Genomic DNA, 26,215 nt, shown 5'->3' on the forward strand with positions numbered 1-26,215 from the left:
AAAATTAAACGAAATAAACATTTGAAATATATGAGTTTGTATGTAATGTATGAATATAATATACAAGTTTCACTTTTTAAATGGAATTACTGAAATCAATCTACTTTTTCATGATATTCTAATTTTATGACCAGCACCTGTATTGCTGCCAAATTTCCTGTTGTGCAGCAAATTGATGTATGTATAGTGTGTATATATATATATATGTGTGTGTGTGGGTGTGTGCAGCCAAGACACTATATGCTTGAATTAGTGACTTTCACTGAAATAAGAACTGACAACACCTGATGGATCTGGCAGAAACTACTTTGAGTTTTGGAAAGGATTGAAAGTGTTGTTCTTGACGAGATAATATAATGCTGGTATTGTTGTCTGGGGTTTTCATCACTAACGGGAAATATTGAACAGTCTTTCTATCACAACAGCGGTGTACGCTGTCAAGACTCGGTTCGTGAGAATGAATATAAATCCTGTGTCGCAACAGTTAGTGTTTATGTGCTTGTTTCAGGTGATGAAACTGCGCAAGTTGGCTCAGCAGATTGCAAACTGTCGCCAGTGTTTGGAGCGCTCTAGTGCCCTCATCACGCAGGCCGAACAGAGCCTGAAGGAGAACGATCACGCACGCTTCCTCCAGTCTGCCAGAAACGTGGCAGAAAGGTGGGTGACGCAACATACTGACATAAAAACATTCACACAAATAGGTGAAGAATGGAGTACCTAATAACTGTTCACGTTTGATAATAAATGTCTGATTTGTACACTACACTTATTAGACTCTTTATTATTGCCCGTTGGTGATAATGTTTTTGCCTGTGTCTTTGTGTTTGTGGGCCTGTCTGTTACCAAATTATCTCATGGACCAAAATTATCTCATGTGGTAGTAGCTGAGAGTCATTTACAACACATGTTCTGAGTGTGACATCTCGCAGTATCTTAGGAGATTACGTTTTTTCCAAGGTTTGACCAAAATGGCTACAACTCCATCATTTCTCATCATAGGAACATCTTAGTCTAAAGGCATGAAAGGCAGTGAGTGATATGTGTTCCTTCAGTGGATGCTAGGCCTTTATTTGTCTCTGTTTTAGCAGTTCTTTGTCATAATTGTAGTATAGTGTATACTTTGAACCAGCATTTAGCTATAAGAAGGTGGTTGCACTTAAGTACATGCAAGAAGACAAGCCATCCTGGCTTCTTTGCTCTCTGTAATATATCTCACTTTGTTGCACAATACACCAGAAAATTCCTTCTTAATATATCTGACAATGTGACTTTGTTTGACTTTTGAAATCAAATTTTCTTTCCTAGAATGAGTTCTTCTTTATTTGATTTTTACCTCTAAAATTCAGTTGAGAAGCTGCTGGTGAAATCAGCGTTGTATCAAACTTACCCAGTCCTCGTAATCAATGTCAGGCCTCTGTTCAAAATCGTCTATCATTTAAGAGCCAACGCTGCAGTTTTTTTTTTCTACCCACCTTCTTTATTACCCTCATCACTTCCTCCCACCTCAGACTGGAAGTTATTTCACTCGGTCTCTATTACAGAGAGAGACCTTTCTGAAAAGTCTGCAGCCAGCAGAGTGTCTTTTATTTTGCTCAGCCTTTTTTCCCCAGCACCTGGCTGAGCCCTCTATTGACCGACTGACTGCGAGGCAGAAATCTTAAGGACTAGCTCTGCATCGTGCTTCACTGTGCTCTCTTACTGTGTAACTCTGCCAAAACTGTAGTTCATGCTGGCTCCTGCCACAGGCTGCTTACTTATGCTCAAAGCTGAAGTGGGCACAAGTTTCCATCAAGCTGCAGAGACAGCAGAGTGAGCGTTCAGACTCTTTCAGCTCAAACGCGGTGTTGGAGATATACTGTACATGAAACAGGGCGCAGAGGTTTTATCACATGTTTATTTCACACCTGTTCCTGTGTTTTTAAAGATGTCTGCCACCTCTCGCATCTGGTCACCTCACTCCCTTCACTTCCCTCCTCCACCCCTTCATCACCTCTCATCTTTTCTCACTCCTCGTCGCCTCATCTGAACTCTGGCCCCGTTTTTATGTCGAGTTCCCCCACAATGCTACCCCTTCTGATGACTTTTTTTTTCCCCATGTCCTGATTCCTTTTTTACAGGGTTGCTATGGCGACAGCCTCCTCCCAGGTGCTTATTCCTGACGTGAACTTGAATGAGGCGTTTGATAACTTTGCTCTTGACTTCTCCAGAGAGAAGAAGATTCTCGAGGGACTAGATTACCTAACAGGTAAGTCATGCAAACTGCTCTGCACTGGTCTCATCATTTATGTAAAGTTTTCTCGTTGACATACTTAGGCTTTAACTTCCACTTTTGATCAATTATAAGTTTTATTAACAGCCTGTGTTGCACAGTTAACCATTAGATTTTGACACAAAGCTATAAAACCTCACTTTTCTCGTCAACCTGTGTATATTGTAGTGGGGTATTATAAAATGGAGAGCATGAAATTTACTCAGAACTTCTTCAGGGTTAGAAATGTGTAATTTTAAACTGACGTGATGTACAATTTTGGGATCTAGTTGTTTTCTCTCTGATTGTAGCTATTATACACCAAGCCAACAATCAGCTTTCATTGTCTGCGAGTGTGCGTAGCCTTTGTCTTTTCTGTGTTTGTCTTTTCCTCACTGGCTCTGACGGACCCTGTCAACATTTTTTTCAGCCATGTCAACAAGTTGTATCTGTGTCAGGTCACTCACTGAGAGAGATCACTTGCCCCGGCTGTTCCAACATCCCAAATGAGTCCACATGACAGACAACAGAATGCAAACAATAGATCAACAACAACAATAAATCATGTTGCTTTGCTTTGTTTTTTTCCTACCATTTGTCATTTGTATCTTTTTACAAACAAAGCAACACTTTTCACAAGAACATGAGGATGTAAAGAAAATGAAGACCAACTGAAAACTGTGATTCAGGAGAGAAATCTCTGTGTAACATTACAAAAACACAAAGCAAACAATGCTTTGTTCAGCTTTCTTCAATAAATATTGTATTTACTCCCCGAGTGCTGCAGAAGCATGTCTTGTATGTGCAGCTGCTTACATGCAGGTAAATGGGGTAGTTGCAATGCAAAGTTAAGCTGTTTTCTCTCTTGTTGGTAATGTGAGGAAGGCATATCAGAGGACTTATCAACACCCTGTCATGCTGGGGTTTTTTGTTTTGTTTTTTACATGTAGCGCCCAACCCACCGTCCATCAGGGAAGAGTTGTGCACCGCCTCCCACGACACCATCACTGTTCACTGGACGTCAGAGGATGAGTTCAGCGTCACCTCCTATGAGCTGCAGTACACCATCTACACTGGCCAAACAAATTTCATCAGTGAGTGCATACACACAAACACATTTATTCACAAGCTTGGTGGCGTTCAGACAATCGGTATTACAGCCCAGAAGCAATTTCAGGTTCAAATGATCCAGGTTGCATTTTAGCTTTAGCTGGGGACACATTTTATTTATTGTGTGAAATCTGTGAAAACCTCACTCTACTCTTACTGCTTTTTTAGAAAATAAAAATGGTAAGTAGTACTCAGATCCTGCAAATCAGATTCACTTAATCAACTGGCCATCAGCAAGTATGAGCACCTGTAAAAATCCTGGTCGTTTTTCAGTGAGGAAAGACTTTTGCAATAATCTTGGTGAAACAATTGTTTCTGCCCACCTGGAAAGGAATTTAAGGGCATTTCTAAACAGTTTGAAGTATTTTATTCTGCTGTGAAAAAGATTATTTGCAAGTGGGAAGACATTTTCAGGAGTCAGTCTCAGAACAAGTTGATTTTCAGGTGCAATACTCAGAGAAAATACCACAAAAGGAAGGCAAAATCTCAAAATCTACACACCTTGGTATGGTAAATGTTGAAGTTCGTGACATTGCATTTAGAAAAAAAACAAACAATGGTTTTGATTTGCTTCTGAAAATGCTTGAGGTTCAGGAGAGTCTCCTTGTTTAACGTGAAGCCCACCACCAGGATTTTAAAGTTTTCAACTTTACAGACTATTGTTGTTCTTAAAGTAAAACATTTAGAAATTGCTTGCAGTACATCTTTTTTTATGTGTATAAAAAATAAACAATGTTTCCATTAACTTGCAGTTAATTTATCAAGTGTGATTGCAATCATGAAACAACAGGATTGATGGCGTCAACCAGCATGCTGGCCTCCATTAGCTAATCAGAATGATTGCTGATTCTCTGTCAGTATATATGTGAATGGGGGGGGGGGATCAAGTGTAGAGGAGGAGACAAACCAGAGAACAGGTGAAAATCAGAGTGAAGACCGGCTATATAGGGCAGGTGAAAATTACCACTTTCTGATCTGAGTAGGATGTGATTAATGTACATAATTATGCACATTCAAGCATGTACCACCCCTCTGCACACCTGTGCCTCTTTACGTTTTGATCCTTTTATCATCTTCTCTTTTCGCTGTAGCCAGACATTTCCCCATCTAACCAAGCAACTCGAGTGCCCTCGCCATTTGAAACATCAGGATACATTTCAGCTTTGATAGGCTAAGTGACTCAGATATTCAGCTGCATGCCGCCACAGAGTCCTCAGAGATTCATCGGAGAAACTGAGAAAGAGAGAAACCCATTAGGTCTGCCATGCCACTTGAGTTTCTAACGTAGTATTTTTCTCAAACTTTTCAAATGGCTAAATGCTCCCAGTTGAGTGCCATCCTGGCTCGCTCTCATTTCATATAAATGACCACGTCGTCAGGCTCTGCTTTCTCTCGGGGAGGCTGAGGCGGGGTTGTGTGGCCTTGGGAACCTTGCCTTTGCAGGATCCATCCAGGCGTGGCAGTAGAAAGTAGAGTCAGAAAGGCCAAATATCATTGGAAAAAATGTGAGCCGTGTCAAAGCACAAAAAAAAAAAATCTAAGTTTTTTTGTCCTAGTTGTGTGATTTCTATCTCAGGCCTGTAAAAGCTATGTCCACATTTTTGTAAGGAACATGGGCAGAAATGGGGCTGAAGGTGACTTCCCACTGGGTCAGTAGTGGAGGTAGTCACAGATCTGAGTGTTCAGGATAGATAGAATAATGGAAATACATCAGATTGACAAACTGATGTCGTTATCACCGAGCTGAAAATACAATACTGGCACACTGTGTGGAAGTATGATGAGCTTCCTTAATATACAGCACAACAGCTGTGTAAAAATGGGTTTATGTTTTGCTGATTCATGTGTTTATCTGACAGCTAACAGCTTGGAATATCAAAAAACACCCATGCATCATCAAAATGTCTTCTCTTCATATTGTCTACTGACCAGAAAGGCCTGTAGTGAGGCAGGTAGATATGGCTTTTGGAGGTAAATTTAGCTTCTTCAGGGATGTATGTAGAGCAAAATCTGTACCCAGCCCCTCATGTCTCATCTCCTAACATAATCCCTCTCTTTGTTGCAATGTTGACATAATTATCAGATAAGAAATTCAGGATCGCAGAGGGCGTTAGGACAAAGATTGGTGAAAATCATAATCTTGAACCGGACTGACCAAGAACTTGGTGTGTGTGTTGCTGAGGATGCCTGGCACACAATTCAGGCCTCAATAAGAAACAGAAAGAGTGACACTTAATACACAGCCATGCAGGCGCACAAGCAAGCACAGTCTGGTGCTATTAACTCTATATTGCATCATCAAATACGAACCAACTTCCATTCCCAGGATACTTTGTGTTGAAGTTCCCTCCTCTCACATACTGTACACATACACACATACACGCTCAGTGATTGGATACGAGTTGCTGTTTTTCCTCTCAGTTTTTCTTTTTTCTGTCTGAAATGGCATTTTCAGAATTCTTCCACACAGTCACAGTTTTCTTCACAACAAAGGAGCTTCTGTCAGAAGCTGGAAGAGCAGCAATAGTTTGACCTAATTTAGCAAAAACTGGAAAGGTGCCATCAAGATTAAACGCAGCATGAAAATCTTCTTCCTCATCTTTCACCTGTATCTCTTGAAAGCTTCAACTGTAGCATCTCCTATTCCTATAGGAAGCTGGTGAAATGACAAAGTTTTAAAATAAAAAACAGAACAGCTGTATTGGTAGAAAAACATTCTTTGTTTTTGTGAGGCAAAATCTTTTAGGACTTGATTGTTCAGAGCGTATGCATCAGAGTTGGGCCAGTCTGAAAAAAAGCAACATTTTTGCTCCTTTTTTATCATTTTTAAAAATGGTGAAATCTTTTCATGTGCTTTCTTTGTCTGTGAGAGAAAACAAAAAAAGCAGCCTTGACTCCAACCTTTCACCCTCCCCTCATTCATTCTTAAAGTCGCCTCACTTTTAAAGGCCTTATTTGCGTCCCGTAAAGTATTTATATTTACAAGTAGAGTCTCTGCCATAACTTATGCATGCTGTTTCCATCTCACTTAATAATTTAGAAGGCATCCTCACCAGAGGGGACAGGGTAAGTACGGCCCTGAGAGCTCTACCCGTCTCAGGCTTTTAATTGTGCAGCACAAAGGAGGGACAAGACAAGGGAAAGGATTGTTTTTCTACTTTTAAAACTCTTTAAATCAGCTGTAGTGTTTTATAAACAAGATGCTTTGCTTGTTTTGGCAACTAGGTGTTGTACTTTCTTCTACTTGTGCAGATTGGTTTTGTGGCGCTGCTTGAAGAGCCTTAAAGGTTTGCTTTTAAATCATAATTTCATTGGTGCTCCAGTGCAGCACAGCGTGTTGCTCTTCCTCATTCTGTTGTAAAGTTCAGTGGTCATCTCTCAGTGAATAAAATAAATTGTTGGTGGTCAATAACTTTATCTGGGCGAGTGTGTGTGCCTGTCTCTTACCAATGTATCTCATGACCCACTGCACAAATTTGAGCAAATTTAAAACTTAGAGACATCTACAAGTGATTAACCTTTGGAGTCAAACCAATTCAAGATGGTTGCCACATTCAACTGACCCTAGAATATACAACAATGGCTATAACTCAGTCTTTTTTATAGATTTTGACCTAAAATCTGCTGTGGCAGTAGCTGAGAATCATTCACTCTGCATACTTTCCCACACCTTCCCTTTAGATTGTGCATACTGTAATGTACAACTCCATCTTTTCTCAAAAACACATGATCTTAGTATAAAACTCGAGCATGAAAGGCAGCAGGTGATGTGTATTCCTTCAACAAATGCTTGACATTTAAATAATCTGTGTTTTACAACAAACATATTTGTATGGATGAAGGTGCTTTGTAACTTACAGCTACGAGAAGCTCATCAGTGTTCCTCACCTGTCCTGTTACAGTGTCACTAGGCTGCACGAATCAGAGATGGAAGTACACGGGAATATTGTAGTAAAGAGTAGTGGCTCAACTCATTTAAAATAGCAGCAGTTTTAATATTTAAATTATTTTCCATTTTATCTCGCAAGAGGAGGAACTAAAGGAGCAACCGTTTTTAGGTCATCCTCTCCTTAGCTCTGAGTTGAGATTTCCTTTTCTTTCTTCAAAAGCACTGCATCTCTGAAGCTTAAAAGACTGTGTAGAAACAGGTGACTGTGGAGCTAACCTGGCGTTACTAAACCTCTGCTTTGAATCAAAGCGCCCACCAGCCACGGTCATGTTGGTATTACCCACTTTTCCAAATATTTGAACATTAAAAGGTATCTTTCCATTGCCTTGAGGCAATTACTTACAGTACTTGCAATACGGGGAGCACCTCGCTCCTGGTGGCTGGTGGTTTCAGCTTTGTGAACGCACAGAATTGCCTCAGGGTGCTTGTCATGATAAACCTGATGGAGCAGTAATGGAATGGGTCTGTAGGTACACATAAATGTTGCATAACATTGCAAAGTCTCCAAACCTCTCATTTAGAGATGGCTTAAGGGTTGCAAGGAAAAAAAAGACACTGTTTCAATTGGAAAACTAGTTTTAGTTCATTTGAACACGAATTTTAAAAAAGAAATCCGTTTCTGCACATGCTAAAATCCTCAAAAAAAATAACCCTGATACTAATGCAATCTGTGTGTACGTGCGTGTCTCTGCCAGGTTTGTACAACTCTGCAGACAGCTGGATGATTGTACCTAACATCAAGCAGAACCACTACACGGTGCACGGCCTGCAGAGTGGCACCCGCTATATCTTTTTCGTCAAGGCCATCAACCAGGCGGGAAGCCGCAACAGTGAGCCGGCACGCCTCAAAACCAACAGTGAGTGAGCGCACATGTGACACGTCTGCAGGTTTTCCCATGAATATTTACAAGCCTTCTTAATTTTGTGTTTGATTGTTAACATAATTGAACGCTTTCTTCTGTCTGTGTGTCATTTGTGCATCATTTGCAGATGCTCCCGAGCGTTTCCTACGGCGTGGTGTTTGATTTATTGGATATAAAGTTCATTTAATTTAACTTATCCTTTAAATCAGAAGAATACTAATTATGTATTTGTATTTGTGTGTAGCTTGTTTGGTACATTACCTTTTGAAAGAAGGAACATGCGGCGACGCTTCAAGTATTTCAGTCGAGATGTCCCCAAACGTTTCTTTTTTTTATTCTATCTTAACATGTCGTTTTTGTCATTTTGAAAAAACAAGTAAAGTTGTGCCAGATTCTCCAAACAGAAGGCATATTTTTTGGAGACTTTACAAAATCACTAAAAGTTTCTTGTGAGTGGTTCTTCTAAAGTTTGGTTAATCAGGCTGGTGTTAAAAAAAGACATCATGAAAAATGGTGGCCAATATGCATACCTTCAAGAAATGCTAGGCGTTTAATTTTAGTAATATTTTTGGTATTTTTGAAAAAGGTACTCCACGACATCTCCGTGGGGTTTTGTTCTCTACCTCACAGCATTTTAAAGCATTTGTTACTTTCACAATGACAGTTTTACTTAGTGAAAAAAAAATGATTTAAGAAACTACAGATTTAACACCTAATAGATTAAACCAATTATTCCTAGAACAGTATTTAAGCAATATACAGTAAATGCATTACATATTAAATGTCATACTATAATGTCCTGCATTAAAATAGCTTAGTGCTGAAGGATAATTCATCTGTCCTCCGTTTTCTTCTGGCATCCAGTGATGTGTAGGAAAAAGCTCGTCCACCCACAGCCAACGCTGTTCATGATTATGTGCCTGTGATTGTCAGCCAGCTTTTCCTCAGCTGTGATGATTTAGACAAGCCATCATAACAACAGAAAAACATTCAATATTTGTATCCACAAGATTTTATGGTTTCATTAAGGAGCCTGGACCTCATGGGTTTTTGTCAATCGCTTCGCATCTATTCCTGTTTCACTCCTTCGTCTCTTTTCTCAAAGGAATTAGTTTTTAAGCAACCTTAGTTTTTGTTAGGGAAGGGTCACAAGATCACAGAAGAAAAGAAAAATCACAGACATAGTTATTATGTTTTCTTTTCAGCATTTGTTTTTTTTTCCGCTCAATATCTCTTTCTGTTTGTCGCTAGATCGGAATGATTAGCTCTCTGTCTTTCTTAGTATGAGCTCATAAAACCTTCAGCTGAAGCTCATCGTGTTGCAGGTAGAGAGTTGGAAAGCAAAAAAATACTCTGAGATAAAGCGCTGCTGATCCTGGAAAGCCATGCATCATCACAAACCTCTCCGTTTGAGTGTAGCTTTTAATACATTAGAAATGCTGTGCTATGAAAAAACTGTCAAAGAGATAGCTCATATCTTTTGAAGCAGAGATCTGTGGAAAGGTTATAAACAATTAATATCTTAGCTTTTGTTAGATATTTCTTTGAATGACCTCAGTTTAATTGACATTACCGTTATTTGACAATGGTGCAAAGGTTTATAAAAAGGCACACGTAAGCTGCCAGGGAAATTTTGAGGATTGGAATTGTTTCAGGGTGACAGGATATTCATAACCTTTCCACAGACCTGCTTCAAAAAATATAAACTATTCCTTTGAGGCACCATTACACTAGCATTGATATATCTGCTGCCAGTCATGTACCTGCTGTATAATATAAAACAGTAACTTCTGAACATGCAGTATACAGTTTGCAGCTAGGTGTAAAAAGTACTTAATAATGAAATCTGAGCCGTTTTCTTCAGTCGATGCTACAAGATGCTGCATGTTTCGGTTCTAGCAAGCATTTATGTTTGTGCAGATTCTTTTCCCCCGAAGGAATACCTCACAGGAAGCTCATGGTTGTTACCGAATTTGTGCTGCAGAATGAGGCAACAACTCAAAAATGCATCTAATTTAAAAAATACATTATTTATTTCAACAACTAAAGGCAATAATCCTGCAAAAAAAGAGCGATAAAGGCTTAATGTAACGATGCAGCAAGGCAGTTTTAATTTATGCATACCTTTTACTCTCAACTGGTCACTAAAAACAAGCATTTTTTTAAACCATCTTTATTTTTGTCTTTAAAACTGTCATATTCTAATAAAAGGAGAGGCCCTAAAACCTTACAGCCTGAACAAATACGTGCAAGGACAGGCTTTACAACCATGCAGCATTTAAGAAGTCATTTAAAAACGTATGAATGACAAAGGTGGGGTCTATCATATAATCAAGAGCTTTAATTGGGAACCATTTTGAACATCTGATTTTGTATGTGTGGAAAAAAAGCTAGCAGAGCTGTGAGAAAGCTGATACAATTCTTGAGTTGGCGTGATGTGCTGCTGAAGATTTAAAGCAAGAGCAAATCGGGAGTTCTGCTCGAGACGTGCACAGCTTGAAGCTGCATTAGCAGCGTAACGCTCTCCAACCTCATAGTTTTATTGTGTTTTCTGTGCAGCAGATTTAAAAAAAAAAGAAGAGGATGTCTCTCTTACAGACGTCGGTCTACGGATAGTCCCTGAAAATTCCACATCCCATCATGTGTAATTCAGCTGTTTGTTTGAAACAATGTTTAAAACCTTGTCTTGGTGCTTTCTCGAGCTTTTTAGGTCAGTGCGGTGCAGCCACTCGGTGAACTCGGAGTGGTCAAAAGTGAACAGTGGCACTAATGTTGTCCTCTATAGAAATGTCAGTGTGTGCTGTTAGCTCACAGATAGCATGTAAAGTAACTCACAGCTTCCCCCCCCAAAAAAACATGAATTAAGCATGATGTAGAAGAATGCAGTAGAGGATGTGTGCACGTGTGCATGTGTGTGTGTTCGCGTGTGTGACCTTTTATCACCGTAACCACACTTGCACATTTCCCTCAAAGTGAACCGTGACCAGGTTTCTGCACAAGTGTCCTCAGAAATGAGCGGAGAAGCCTGGAAAGAAGCCGAGAAAAGTGGATAAAAAGTGACAGATTGAGAGTGAGAAAGGAGGAAGTGTTGAGTGAATTAAAAGTCACCAAATAGCTTTTTGCAGCAGTGACGAGTGTCTGCAGACTGCAGCACCATCAGTTCACAGCTTTTGAACCATTTTTGTGGTAAGGAATTGTCAATGGTGTGTTTAAAAAAAAAACACACTCTAATAACCAGTTTTTGGTTCAGAAGAGCCATGCAATAATTTCTTTATATTTATCCATTTTATTCTGATATAATAAATATGAAAAGGTTCTGCTGTTATATTTACTGCCTACAATGTAAAATACAGAATGAAATCTGCCTCCTGGCTTTTTAAAAAAGCCAAAGCACATCTCATAATAATCATAGTGTTAAAGCTATATTTTTTGCACTCATAAGCATGAAATTGAATTAAGATTGCAAATAAATTTGGACAGAACGCGTTAGGGCTGCGGCTGACAAACAAGGACCTAAATTATTCAAGTTATAGCTTTATTAGTTTGTGGTCTGTTTGTGCATTTCACTTTGCTTTCTGTCACAGTAATGAATTCAGATCAAAAACATGCTGTTCATAGAAAATACTTCTTTTTATTAACATACTGCTTTATATGCTTAAAGAAACTGTATGTTTTTACAATCTAGATCCAACTATAAACACTGGGTATAGTTGTTGTTTATGTGTTTTTTATGTGTTGGTTTTATGAACATAATGCAGATATAACTTAGATTTGTATGAACTTAAGCACAGACAGTATCTTTTTTCTTTTATGTAGTGCTGTTTTTTTTTATTTTAAGGTGTGTTTAAAAGAAAAAAAAGGTTAGAAGGATCGTTAAGAACTTTTGGGGTACGGTCCTTTGAATAGATTATAACCAATCAGTATCTTACCTGTTGTACATTGTTCTTTGAACGACCTCAATGAAAAGCTCTGTAATCTGCGACAGTTTTGGGGAACATTTGTTAGTCATTTATGTATAAACACAGTTTGCTTTAAACATCAGAGAAAAAATTATTTTGTAAAGAGAAAATGACATTGTCCTTGAAGATTGCAATTGGTGCATTAACACTAAAAAATGGCATCCACTTTAGTCATTTTGTAGTTCAAAGCTGCATGAAAATGTGAATTAAGAATACAACCAGCATAAATCCATGGCTGTAAATGTGTTCTTTTAGCAGCTCTGTTTGTTTTCATTTAAAATTAGGAGTCTATTTTGAGTGAGCATATTGTTCAGGAAGAGGGGAAGCTGATGATGGAAAAGCAAAGGAAGAGGTGGTGTTCACATGGAACAGTCATATGGTGCATGCTATGGATTTAAAGAGTTTGATTCCAGTCGGAGCTCTTTGTTGAATGTCAGCACCGTTAACGTAATATTTCCTGTTTATCAATTTAAAGGCAAAGTCGCTTAAAGGTGTCTATAAAAACACAGAAATAGAAGTAAAACTGTTTTAATCATGCTTTGAAACAGGAGAAGTAGCAAGAAATATTAATATTTTACAAAGTTTTTTCTTCCAAAAAAAAAAAATTACAGTTCAGACATGCAGTTAAGCCTTTAAGGAATACTTTACTTTATTGGAGCACATGGTTGTTTTAAAATTCATGCTTCAGCATGACACAATACCTCAAAATGCCTCCAGAGCCATAAAATACTGTTTACAAGAGAAACAGCAGTCCTGCTACGATCCAGTAAAGGCAGATCTCAACACAGTCAGTTTGCCATAAACAAGAAAACACAGAAGTCTAAGGAGCTCATATAAACTTTTAAGAGGATTTTATTTTAAAGCATCGTCATTTAACTTTCATTTTTTTAAAAACTTTTGCACAGTCCTTTACATTAGATGTTTGACAAACATAATCCATTCATGACTTTTTTTTTCCATTGCCAAAAGTCTTTTATTATTTCTTCTTTTCATACTCTAAATCAGTCCCACGTGTTGCAAAGAATATATACATGTAGTGGCCCGTGGGCTGAAAATGGCCTTTTAGAACATTTCTGTGCCGCACGCAGTAACTCAAACTGAAACACCGTTTTGTCTGTACTGCTGATGTCAATATATGCCAAAGACTTAAAATATTTGTTTACTTTTAATGGAAATGTCAAGAGTTGCATTAAATGGTTTGTTGGGAAACTAATTATAGCTTAGATTTTTAATGGGAGGAAAAAAAACACCACCATCATCAGATTTTGTCTTTTACAGCCTCGTCAGAAAACTGTTCACTCAAAGCATTATTTTTTACTCTCTCAGCAGGTGGACAAGTCAGTAAATAGAGGGAGGGACAGTAAGATTCAAAGTGTTAAAATACCAGTCAGGCAACACATTGAATGTTATTTTTGAAGGCAAGAAAGTTAAACATTTTACCCCTCCCCAAAAAAGCTTGATATCAGCCAATATCGTTTGCCATTCCACTCAGATTCATTTGGTGTTTCTTTCTGCCACCCAGTACATTTATGTGCAGTGATACAACAGAAGAGTGAAGCTATTTAGCCGTGTTTAATGGGTAATTGCATTTATCATACGCAACCCAGAGCTCTAACAGTTTCTCCTTTAGACGCCTCAACAGAAAATAACTTTCTAAAATTGTCTCCTTTATTCGAATGGAAAACTAATCAGACCCAGACGCGTTTGTGAAAACTGTTTTTCTAGAACTGGTCTCTGAGGACGCCGCTGGAGCTGATTAGAGAGTGAAGCTGAAGGTTTATGCTTGTCACTGCTCATCTTTGTTGTTTTTTGCGGAAGTTTTGCGAAAAGAACAAGTCCAACACAAGCTGAAAAGATTGAAAAGTTATATTGTATGTCCTGCTAATCACCTTTATCGTATGGGTTGTTGCATTATTGATTAACTCCTATTTCAGTTGGATGAAAATCGTCAGCACTGTACCATGCCACAGATGAATTAGCCAACTTTTTTATTACAGAAATGAAGTCATAGTTTCAGTAAGGATAAGGAAACCTGTGTGAGGTTGTGTCACACTGCTGGTGTTTCAAATTCCTAATGGTGCTGTTTCTACTGCCGTAATTGTTTAGTTATGTTGTGAAATGAATCTTTTTCCATCTTGGTCTCATTAGAAACAGCTCAATTTATCTCTTAGCATAAAATACACACAGGAAATTGACTCAAATGAAACAGTAAATTACTAAAATGATGTCCCCTCTGCAAAATTTCCTAACAAGTAACCAGCAGAATTAAGCTGGAATGACATTCTGTTTTACACATGTTCCTTCAACCGTGGCCCATTTTATTTCATATCTCCTCTTTTCCTTGATGATGCTTCTGTTTTAGTGTTTTACAAGTTTCCATTTAAGATTTCCACGTCTCTAACAATGCACAGCTTTAGGGCCGTCTGGCAGAGAACCGTTATCACCTCTGCAGACAGACAGAGATACTTCTAATTACTACACAATTACTGCAGAGTGGAAACAGCCTCATCATGGAGACTGAAAGGAAATCCAGACTGTAGACTGACCAAAATCTCCTGTCTCTGTTTGTAGTCCAGAAAAACTGACCAAAGTTTATCCCTGTAAGAACATACGGCTGATGGTATTATCAGCCCACTGTAGTTTCTGCTGAAGAATATGTTGTGGCCATGTTGTCTGGTAAAAAGGGTATTTTTAAAAACAAGTTTGGAGATCATTTTTGAACTTACACTCTCATTTTGTGCTGATCTTCTTCCTAACGTGCTGTGTGACCCCACACATGCCTTTTTTTATGCCTTTAGGCCGGCAGTGTAACACACGAAAAGAAATCAAATTTAGCGTGTTTCTGAGTGCTGCTAGCTGATACCGGTACACTTACTGTGACTTTAGGTCTGTTCATTTCATGGCAGCTCTGCAACATGAAGGAGCCCCAGTGGCAGATGAAGTACTAGAATCTTTAATAAAAAAGAGATAACACAAAGAACATACAGTCCTCAGTTATAGCTGAGTAAGTCTTAGATTTGGCTTGAAGCACAGAAGTGTCAAAAACAATGCTGACTAACCTTCAATAATGAACACACACAAACGGAGTTACTCAGAATAAAAGGATAGTACTTGTGTAAAAATACTGAGATGTTCTCATTAGTCACTCTAGGAGTAGTCTTGGGTCGTGACCATACTGCTCTGGATATTTTAAAACTGTCTTTTTTTTTCTTCTAATAGAAACAGAAACTGTCCAGACAAGAAATTAATCTTCCATTAAAAAGTCTGAAACACCCGTTCAGGACCAGTAGGTGGCAATAACATCAACATTAACAACACATCAGAAAATACAAAGGAAGAACATGCAGAACATATGGCTCAAAAGTTTCCCAGAACAATTGTAGTAGTTTTTTTCCCTCGGATCTGTTTACCATTTACTCTAGAAAATTCATCTTTTTATAACCTATGGTTAACAGTGTCAGAGTCAAAAATAAGTGAGCTAGATGCTAAAACAACATATGAAAAAGGTTTAATTTGATGTGGTTTCTAACACACAAAGCAAAAGTCTTCACACGTGAAGTAAGGTGCTTCATTATCATTTCTCAAAATCTCAATTTTTCTAGTGTACATGGGTAGGCTAAAAAAGAAATTGGTAAATATTACATCTTTTGAAAAGACAAGATATTTAGTTCAAAAACATTGCTAAAATGCGGATGCAAACACAGCAAAAAAAAATGTTTTGCTGAAGGCCCAAATGGCCTTGAAGTAAAGACCAGGAGTACTGGCTCCTTACCTTTACACATACCATCTGTTTCATCCTTGTGACTACCTCTCTTGGCGGCTCAGAGGTGTAACGGTGTCAGGTTGACTCCAGCCTTCTATGACGCCTCAGTCTTTACATAGATCCCACCAAGACAAGAAGAAGTCACCTTAATCTCAGTTTGAAATGGATTTGTGAAAGTGGTTTCAGTTTATACTTATTGTATGAAATGTGTCAGGATATTGGTCTTCACTTGTTATTCCAGCAACCACCAAACGATGCCACAACATATGCCACAATTGCTGCTTAGCAAGGTAGCTGGGAATGATACTGTTGCTAAATGAGTATTTTCTTCTTACTGGCTAAACAGGGTTGTTGGTTCAATTCATTCCTCTTTGCAGCTGAAATAAAGACATTTGAAGATGAGAAGTGTTTAAACTACAACACTTGGGTGTATCAAAATCCATTTGAGACACTCCCGACTCTATTACAGATTGTGCGACTACTTGGAACAATTAGATTTAACAACCTGTTAAAACTGAAGCAAATTTGCCAAATGCAACAGTCCTTTTAGTGATCCATCTGCCATCTGTTTTATTTTGCAGTGCAAACTTGATGTTTGATTTTATTCATTTGAAGAAACTTGTTCAGAACATCTCCACTTGGCAGTTTACTGCTCTACGCAACGCATTTGTGCAGACTGTGGTTGATGCAGCGTGTGTGTGTATATGTGTCTGCTTGTCCTCTAATGTCATGTGCGCCTCCCCTTCTCCAACCTCAGGCCCAGCCGGGGCTCTCAGGAGTCATCCCCTGGAAAGGCATGACAGAGCCCCAGTGTTTGGAAATGGCTGCGCTGGCAGCGATAAGCAGTTCAAAGAAGAGAGCGCATTAATGTAATTGGCTGCCAGCAGCACATTGGCCTCATCGTCTCATATGCACACGCGGTGACACACACTCACCACGCAGATTATTGGAGAGGAGTGTCTGAGAGCGGTGAGAGGATAGAGAGGATGAGAATGAAAGAATGGGGGGGGCAGAGAGGAAGGGAAGGGCAGATAGTGAGAGGAGAGGAGAGGAGGAGTCGGGGTCCTCATTGTGTTGCTCATTAAGCCATGGGAGACTCTGAGAGGCTGAGAGATGAAATGAGAGGTGTCACAGTTAAATGTCAGGTCTGCCAGAGATGTGGCTGACTTTCAAGAAGCCACATAAACACACACACATGGACGCAGACATCGAGAGGTAGCTTAAGAGGGGGTCCTCTGTCTGTTCTACAGTCTCATATTATCCCCTCAGCTTCCCCCTCTCCTCCTCACTCCTTCTCCTCTTTCTCTCTGCCACTCACCTAGTTTTGGCCCCACAATTTTCCTCCCATTAGACCCAAATTACTGGTGTCATTGCAAACTGAATTGTTGCGGCAGGATAGAAGCATTTCCACTGAATAGCTCCAACTCCGACTGCAGTGGATGTGAAGGCCATTTTCCTTCAGCTAATTTCCAAGTCTGTGTGATTGGAGGAACAGAGGAAAATGCCAGGTGACTTCCTTCACTGTTATGAAATGTTTTCACCAACGGCGGTGTGGGGCTTTGAAGTTCGGCGCCTCGTCCTTGTAATTCAAACACTCTCCTCTTCCGTTTCTCCCTGTGAGTTTTCTGCGAGCACTTCTCACCCCACTTTTTGTTTATCCTTTTCTTTTGCAGCCGCTCAAACTTAAAATTATTCTCTGATATTTTTTTTTTCCCATAGCTCTTTTCTGTTTTTGAACATGTCGGTATCGCCTGTGTGGTTTTTTTTTTCCACTTGACAGTCTTGACTCACACCGAGCCTAAAACGTGGACAAACATAAAGCAACTGGCTGGTGAACGTGGCGAAGCAACAACTAAAAGGGCTGGTTTGAAAATGTGCTCAGAGGAAAATGGAGACCACGGCAAACTTAAAAGTGTCGAGCAACTTCACGTGAAATCTAATGTTACTCGGAAACTGCAGGAGGATGAGCAGGCAGTTGTATTCAGATTTTTCAATAACCTCAAAAGCTCTGTAACAAACAAACACCGTTGTTCAGTGAAATAATGTGCACCGTTTCAGCCACTGCAGTTGGTTAAATAAACAAACCTTTTTTCTCCAGTGCGCTAAATTTTCTCTTCACAGTCAGATATTTATTTGAAGAAAAGCAAATAATCTGTTGTGAAACAATAAAAAATAAACTTCTTATGGTCTTTAGTTATTATACTTTGAAGTGATTTTTTTTCTGTTTGAGGTTCCAGCTCTCCTGAATTCCTAAGTGTTTTGCATCTGTCTTGCAGCAGAGAAAGACAAAAATTGGGTAATAATTGCCCATGAGTGCGCACATGTGTTCATGTGTCTAATTGTTAGCAAAATATGTCACGAACCACTGGACTTCAATGAAACTTTTAGGAAATAATCACTGGATGTACCTCTACAACTGATTTACTTTTGGAGCCAATCTGATTCAAGATGGCCGCGATATCTAACTAAATTTAGAAAACACAAAAACAGCTATCCCTCAATGAATTTTGTAGATGTTGAGCTACAATTTGGGGTGGTAGTAGCTGAGAGTACGGTGGCCGAGCAAATGCGCCGCAAACGCGCCGCAAACGCGCCGCAAACGGCGAAACGTGCTGCAAACAGCTAAACGCGTGGCAAATTGGCTAAATGCACCACAAATGGCAAAATGCGCTGCAAAAACATGAATGATGCAAACTCCAAAACACAAAAAACAACAAATGCAACACAAACGCTGCAAAAAAGAAAAATGCTCCAATCACAGAAAATAGACAGAAGCAAAAACATACAACCAACAAAACGAATACAAAAGAAAAATGCTGCAATACCAAAAACACCAGCAAGTAAAAAAAGCTGCAAGCTCACGCCACAAAATGGAAGAGCACCACACCTGAGAGGATTCAAGGTTAGGTACTGGATACTGGATATTTGTGATCTGTGGCGTCTTCCTGTCGTTTGACCCAGTGCTGGCAGTGAGATGTTGGTCAGCCCACCTCCTTGTGCTCGCCACTTTGTGAGTTTGCATCATTCATGTGTTTGGAGCTCGTTTCACCATTTGCTGCACTTTTGCACTTGTTGGCCACTGCATGAGAGTCATTTACGACACAGAACCTGAGTGTTAGATTGTGCATAATTTTATTTTCAAGGTTTGGCCTAAATGGCTACAGCTTCATTATTTCTCAACATTAGATGATCTTAGTTTAAAACTCTTGCATGAAAGGCAGCAGGCTGTATGCATTCCTTCAAACAATTTTACTGCTGTATTTTTTAATGAATTAAAAGTGAACTTCATGACAGAAGGTTTTATTACCTCTACCCTAAAGGCTGCCTACTCTGTAAGGTTAAGCATGAGGATTTTTCCTGAGCTCTTGTGTCTTTTTAATTAAATTTTTCCATAGAAATGAGCTGCTACTCTGTCATTTGACAGAAAAAGTTTTGGCTTTCTTTGTGCTGCCAGTCTCTCTGTGCCTCTTGTAGAAAATCTCTGGATTCCTCAGAGAAACGCTGGTGTGTTCACTGTCAGGTTTTTTCAGGGAAGCTGTTATGTGGGTGGAAACTTGTCTCCCTGGTAACCAAAAAAAATAAAGAATCAGAGGGGAAGCATTTCTGGCTGATTTTCCCATCCCAAGTGGTACTTGTATGATACGTGCGACAGAAAAGATGACAACAAACACAGAAAAGTCCTGTTGTGGGACCTACCACTCAGGGTGGCTCATAAATGTTTTCATATTACCTAGCAAGTTAAATTAAAAGTTAGTTGTTTTGTTTTGTTTCACATTTGCTTCATCCTTTTTCAAGTCCTTGACTGAGAAGTGAAACAGCTCCAAGATTAAGAAAAGAAGCCCAGTTGGCTTCCATTTAACTTGCTAGGATTACCGCCTGTGTCCTGGATGAATGAGACTCTAAACCAGCTTCTTTCACCAAATGTGTTATAGATTTGGTCTGAGTTGTGTCAGCCCCTTACATTACTTGGAGTGGGTTTTTATAAAAAGGACTGGGATGAAGCTATAAACACACAGATACAGCAAACACAGTGCAGGGAATAAAAAGCCACAACTCAATATAAAATGGAATACAAGAACAAAATTGAAAAGTTCTATAAATGTTTTGAAATATGGGGTTAGATGATACAAGACATTTTTATTTAAAAAGAACTTTTAGAACAACACAGTGAAACAAAGTGCTGTATGCCAACAAATAAAAACACAGGAGGTACAACACGTGAAAATCAAGGAGAAAAAAATCAAATAAAAAACATAATCAAAGCAATAAAACAGTTAAAACCATAAAACAATAAAAAGAATAAAAGCCAGCACCTCAAACTGAGTTTAAAGCCAAAGGGGAAAAATGTGTTTTAAGAGATGATTTAAAAACATGAAGTTAGTTGGTCTGACAGACTGCAAACGCTCAGTTAACTTCCTCTTTAACTTTGGGACGACCAACACTAACTGATCTGCTGATCTGAGAGATGATGATGACAGGTTCTGCATCAGGTTTATAAGTTCTAATTTCTCTGGCCAAAGGACTGTCCTCACAGAAACCGTGTGTGTCTCGCTCCAGGTCAGCCATTCAAGTTAGACCCAAAGACAGCCCACAAGAAGCTGCGTCTGTCCAACGACTGTCTGACCATGGAGAAGGACGAGAGCTCACTGAAGAAGAGCCACACGCCGGAGCGTTTCAGTGGCACGGGTTCATACGGGGCCGCCGGGAACGTCTTCATTGACAGCGGCTGTCACTACTGGGAGGTGCTGCTGGGAGCTTCCACGTGGTAAGAAACACACCCGCACACAAGTGAGTTATATAAGCCTTGATAAACTAAAATATCTTTCTTTTGGGAGTTGAAATCTAGGTTGTTATGTAAACACACACACACACACACATGCAACAGAACTGACTCAACACAGAGATAGAACGCTCTTGTTGTAAATATATTCATCTCATTAACTGACTGTGAAATAAACCTTTTAATGAAGGAAAGACCTAAACAGTTCTGCCACCTCCTGCGTCCTCAGTATTCAGTAGCGCGACTGTACATTAAAAATATGAAGGGTGTTGATGTTTCAGATCACTAATGTTCCCACTCTACAGGTATGCCATCGGCGTGGCTTACAAATCAGCCCCCAAAAATGAATGGAGTGGCAAGAACTCATCCTCATGGGTGTTCTCGCGCTGCAATAACAATTTTCTGGTGCGGCACGACGGGAAGGAGATGCTGGTGGAGGCGAGCCTGCAGCTGCGGCGACTGGGTGTCCTGTTGGACTACGACAACAATTCCCTGTCCTTTTACGACGCCATGAATTCTCATCACATTCACACTTTTGAGATTTCCTTCCTGCTGCCCGTTGTACCCACTTTTATGATCTGGAACAAGTCGGTCATGATTCTCTCGGGGCTACCTGTCCCAGATTTTGTCGACGGGGTCTCGGATCTCCAGGAGCAGCAACAGCAGCAGATGGGCCTGTGCCGCCAAGAGTCGCCGTACTTGACGGGGATGAAATCCTGCCACTGACTCTTCCGTCGAGCTGAAAGGTTGATCAGGAGCTGACAGACCCAGACGGTGTGGCCAGAGAGGGTTGGAAAATATGCACACCCATCTGGAAAAATGTTTGTCCGTTTAGTTTGTAGCCCTTCTCTGTTTTGCAGATCCATTAGTTACTGGAAACAAGGTGTGTTGACTGAAAATATCAGTGCATGTGACATTCAGCGGATGCCAAGTGTCACTGTCAAAGACAAGTTCGGTCTGTCAATAAGCAGGGACTGAATCCTGGTTTGCAGGACTATTTGTGGGGTCATTTCTATTTATTTTATTTTTATTTGACCTCTAGGCTGAAGACCAAGGTGAGACGCTTCAAATCAGCAACATATGAACAGTGAGATTAAAATTGCTTGTTAAAAAGAAATTACACAACAAAAATAAGTAGGTGACTACTACAGACAGCTACAGCTGCTCTCATAAGGGTTAAGTGAGGATTCAAGAATCAAAATTTAGTAAAAACCAAATAAGATTGAATAACATTTACCATTCCACGTGCAAAAAGGGCTTTTAGCTGGGTTAGCTTTGCAACAAAATATAGAAGTGCTTTCTTTTTTTTTTATCGTCCACCACCAAAGGCTGAAGGTGATGATGTTTTTGCCCTTCTTTGTGTGTGTTTGCTAGGCCTTAAATTTATGTTCATTTAATAACTGAAAGTCTGTTTTTTTTTTCATTTGGGACTTTTTGAGCTCATCAGGTACAAACTGCTGACTCGTGCTGGCTAGGAATGAGCAAACAAATCTGCATTAGTACAGAACATGAAGCTTTCCAGAAATAGCCATAACCTGGCATCTGTATGATCAAAGCTCTTATTTCAAATGGTTTTATGTTCTACAGATTTACCTGCCAGCCTTAGATCTGTGGACGTATTTAGTACAATTCATACAAAAATAAGTCTTGAATTTGACAAATGTGTTGGTCTGACCTGTTACTTGTGCATCTTTCTTTAGTTGAACTTCTGTTTTATGTCAGTCTGAACTTTTTTTTTCAGAATTATTTGACCAGATCAAGACAACACCCCAGATATCCTGCATTTGTTGGACATGTTTTCTCAAACATCCAAGCCTCAGAAACCCTTTTTGAATCAAAATATTCAAAACAAAATCCTACTGAGTCTTACCTTACCATATTAACTGAATACAACAATAAGTCTTATAAAATTAAATGCTAGTGGAGTACTTGTTAGTATTCTATTATCACTGTTCATGTGTCCTTGGCTGGAAGGGCTCATTGCTGAAGTCTTCTCCTTGATCTTCCTCCTAGATTGAACCCATCAGCTGGTTGTTTTGGTGGGTCGCAACACGACAGGGTGCAGATTTGCATCATGTGACTACTCAACTTGTATAATAAGAGATTTATTCAATGCAAGAGATAAAGGTAATATTTATGGCAACAAAAGGTGGTTTATTTTATGACTGATTGCAGAATATTCGTGATGCACTTTTTAATTACTACTATTTGCCATCTGTGTGTAGTGAAGAAGAGCTGAACTGATTGTGTGGAAGGGCTGTAATGGAGAGGCCAAATAACGACAAAGCACGGCTACTCGTTGAGTTGAAGTGATAGTTCAGACATTATGAAATGGAGTCGTGTGGAAAGGTTATGAACAATTAATTATTTTGCTGTGTGAAAAAAAAAAAACATTCATTTTTCACCATTTTTATGTTTTTGCATAAATCAACTCTTTTGGTCACCCTTCACATCTGTCTGTGGTTTTATGGATGACTGTGCAATAAAGTGTCTAAAAGAGTTTGTGACTTGTGACAACATAAGCTTTATTTATTGAAAAAAAAACTTGTATATTTATTTTTTATTTCCTGAAAGGTTGCTTTTGGAGATACAAGGTTTCTGACTGGCAGCAACAGTATCTTACCTGTTGCAGATAGCGCTTGAACAGCAGTTTGTAAAAAAAAATAATTGAATGAATAGATTTAATAATAGTATTAAAGTTTAATTCTGACTGAATTAAAGAGCTAACAGCTATTCTGAGTGGTGCCCAAACCAAAGTGGATTGCTTCCATTTTACTCCAATCTCAAAGATTTTTCAGCGCTTCATCATTCTAAGATTATTTGCAAGTGTAAATAGCAGCAGCAGCTAACTGTAGCACTTCTGGTGCAGCCTGGGGGACACCTCCTGTAGGAATATTACACATTTTTGCCAAAAAAATAAATAAATTGTGTAATGTAAAACTGACAGTGGTGCAGATAAACTGCTATGAAACTTTTGAGACGAGAGTTGTTTTCAGATGATAACAATCCACTCTGATTTTAGCCTCCTTCGGATTAGCCATTAGCTCGTCAGCCCAGCCAGAATTAAACTCTTTTTCCCCAAATTGAGGTTTTTCACATAGCTATCTACAACAGATAAGATATTGATGATTCATGACCTTTCCATAGAATTGGGTTTAAAAAATCAGAACTATCACTTTAACTCATTCTCTCTGACTAATCAGGATTTCAAAACAGTGATTAATCTAAAACTAGCTATGTTTATTGCATCAAGCATTGGAAAAATACGACGCTGCCAAACACTGAAAGCTTTCTGAAACCTAATGTGACTCTGAAGGTAAATGCAACAGAAAAACGGTCAGCGCTTTAATGTGAAACAAAGAAAAACGTTTATATTGTGTTTTGGGCAAAGAATTTCTCCCCGTTGTTGCACTTTTCAACAGCATACCAATAAACCATCTTCTTTAGACAAGGGATTTGATTAGAACAGTTTTTTTTGTTGTTTTTTTGTGGTATTTCTATATTTAATGACAAATTTATCGTTGTTTTCAAAAGTTGGCACCTCGGTACTGACTTTTCAGAGACAAAGAGGGTTAACACTCACTGTTTGTTGCCATTTTAATACCATGATTGTTTTCCTCTGTGACTTGTTAACACACACACACATGCACATACATAGACACACACTGACATTTCCTGTTCTGTTCAGGTTGTGATAAAGGCATGACACCAGTTTAGCTCCTTTATTCAACTTGCCATGACCTCCAGCTCGTTTTGTCCTTCATCGCTCTTCAGTTGCAGCTCCAGCTGGAGCCATTGTTTGGTATTTTTGTTTGGATTTTGAGGCCTAGTGTCGGTGACAGCTTCCCTGCTTTGACATTCAGGTAGCGGTGCTGATTCAGACAATCAAATGTGTAAAATACTGTAGTTTAGGAAGATTTAGGCAAGCAGTACAAGTTAAGGTAAAATGACACTGGAAGCTGGCTTGAACAAGGGGAAAAAAAAAAAAGATTAGACACTTTTCAATCCTCTTTACTCATAATCGTGGTTTAAACCTGACTGTCATGAAACATTTTTGTAATGGCAGACAGAGAAAAGCAAAGATGCAGCCGCCCGCAGGCACACATTAATTTACATCATTTGCTGTAAACTCATGGTTAATGTTTCATGAGATGCAAAGATCCGGCAGTTTAAAACCCTCACTTGTGGGAGGGTCGTGAAAATGCGTGAGCTGCAAAATCTGTCAGTCATGGATATTTAAGAAAAGTATTAATGGCTGGAGCGAATCCAGCGGTCGAAGGTAACTTCTTTCTCTTGTCAGAGAAATTACCAAACGTAACCCGACTTCCAGATATCCTCCCATGTAGTTGAATAACGTCGGGCGCAGGATCGACCACGTGTTGATTCGCGATCCAAACCGACAAGCTCAACTCATCTGTGTGAGCGTGCTTTGCTGGGTCACTGCATGATTAAGTGACTTCGCTGCAGGTTCGGCTCTCCTTCCTCATCTTCACGATGAGGTTTTTTTTTTTTAATGAGTCAGTCATATTATGTCAGCTTATTTTTTTCTAATGGAAAAAAAAAACAAAACAAAATTGTCATCGTCATGATATCAGATTGTTTGCAGTGCTCCTTATTTGTGTCACAACTTCAATACAGTGATATATTTACGGTGAATGACTTTCAATAGTTACCCACTCCTTGTAGTGTAGTGTTAATACCCTAGAGACAATGCAATAGATTCTACGTTTCGCTTTTTCGTTTGTGTGATTTGGGGCACTTTTTTTTTTTTGTTGTTGTTGTTGTTTATTTGATTTTTTTTTTATATAACTGAAGAGAAAAGCTCTCCTCTCCTTTTTGGCACTGGGACCTTGAAAAACAGCACAAAAAGAGCAGTTTTGCCTTCATGCAAAGCTTTCTGTTTCCATAGATATATCAGATACTTTTCATCAGAGAGGAATGTAAATCAGAAGGGGAAATATATATTATATAAAGTTGTATCATAAACAAAATATATATGAACCGATGTTATTTATGTGAGTTTAAGTCTGATTAAAAGTCTGATCCCCAAAAAAAAGGTTTGTAGTTAAGCTTCTTCTTTTAGTTGTGTTGTCTCCTTTTTTTGCAGAGGATTAATAATTGATCATACTGATTTATAAAAAAGACAAAAACATGTCTGTTTTCCTTTTTGTTTATCATTTATCCCTAAAGATGCACTCTTTCTTGAATATACTGATGTTAAACACTTCTAAATATAGAAACTGTTTTAAAAAAGCATAAAATCAACACTAAATCTAAGTTTTAAACAGAGATTTTAGCCCATTAGAGGGTTTTCTGACCACTTGATTTAAAAATACCTCAAAGCTTTCAAAGAGCTGGGATTAAAGGTTCGATGGCACTGTGTGGTTTCCAGGTTCTGGCAGGTCAACTGGAGCTAAAGGTTGGGTTAGAGGGTCGATACCCGCTCAGGCCGTCATCTGTCATCATTGGCATGAGATTCTCATTACAGTACAGAATCATGCTGGCTGAGTTTCCTCCCTGCCTGCAGGCATGGCACACGCTCT

At 39.1% G+C, this 26,215-nt stretch overlaps 1 protein-coding gene across 4 annotated transcripts in view; it reads left to right on the plus strand.

Moving 5' to 3' along the window:
• The window catches only part of mid2 (midline 2), a 149,956-nt gene extending 124,237 nt beyond the window's left edge, over positions 1-25,719 (plus strand). For all 4 annotated transcript variants that reach the window (XM_017434339.3, XM_017434338.3, XM_017434341.3 and 1 more), the window contains 6 exons: positions 509-657; positions 2,118-2,245; positions 3,199-3,342; positions 8,003-8,164; positions 20,450-20,657; positions 20,978-25,719. In XM_017434339.3, coding sequence (XP_017289828.1) covers positions 509-657; positions 2,118-2,245; positions 3,199-3,342; positions 8,003-8,164; positions 20,450-20,657; positions 20,978-21,398 — 1,212 coding nt within the window. In that variant the 3' untranslated portion in view covers positions 21,399-25,719. The remainder of the gene's footprint in view (positions 1-508; positions 658-2,117; positions 2,246-3,198; positions 3,343-8,002; positions 8,165-20,449; positions 20,658-20,977) is intronic.
• The last annotated feature ends 496 nt before the right edge of the window (positions 25,720-26,215 follow it).

Source organism: Kryptolebias marmoratus, linkage group LG9 (assembly GCF_001649575.2).
Source record: "Kryptolebias marmoratus isolate JLee-2015 linkage group LG9, ASM164957v2, whole genome shotgun sequence".
NCBI lineage: Eukaryota > Metazoa > Chordata > Actinopteri > Cyprinodontiformes > Rivulidae > Kryptolebias > Kryptolebias marmoratus.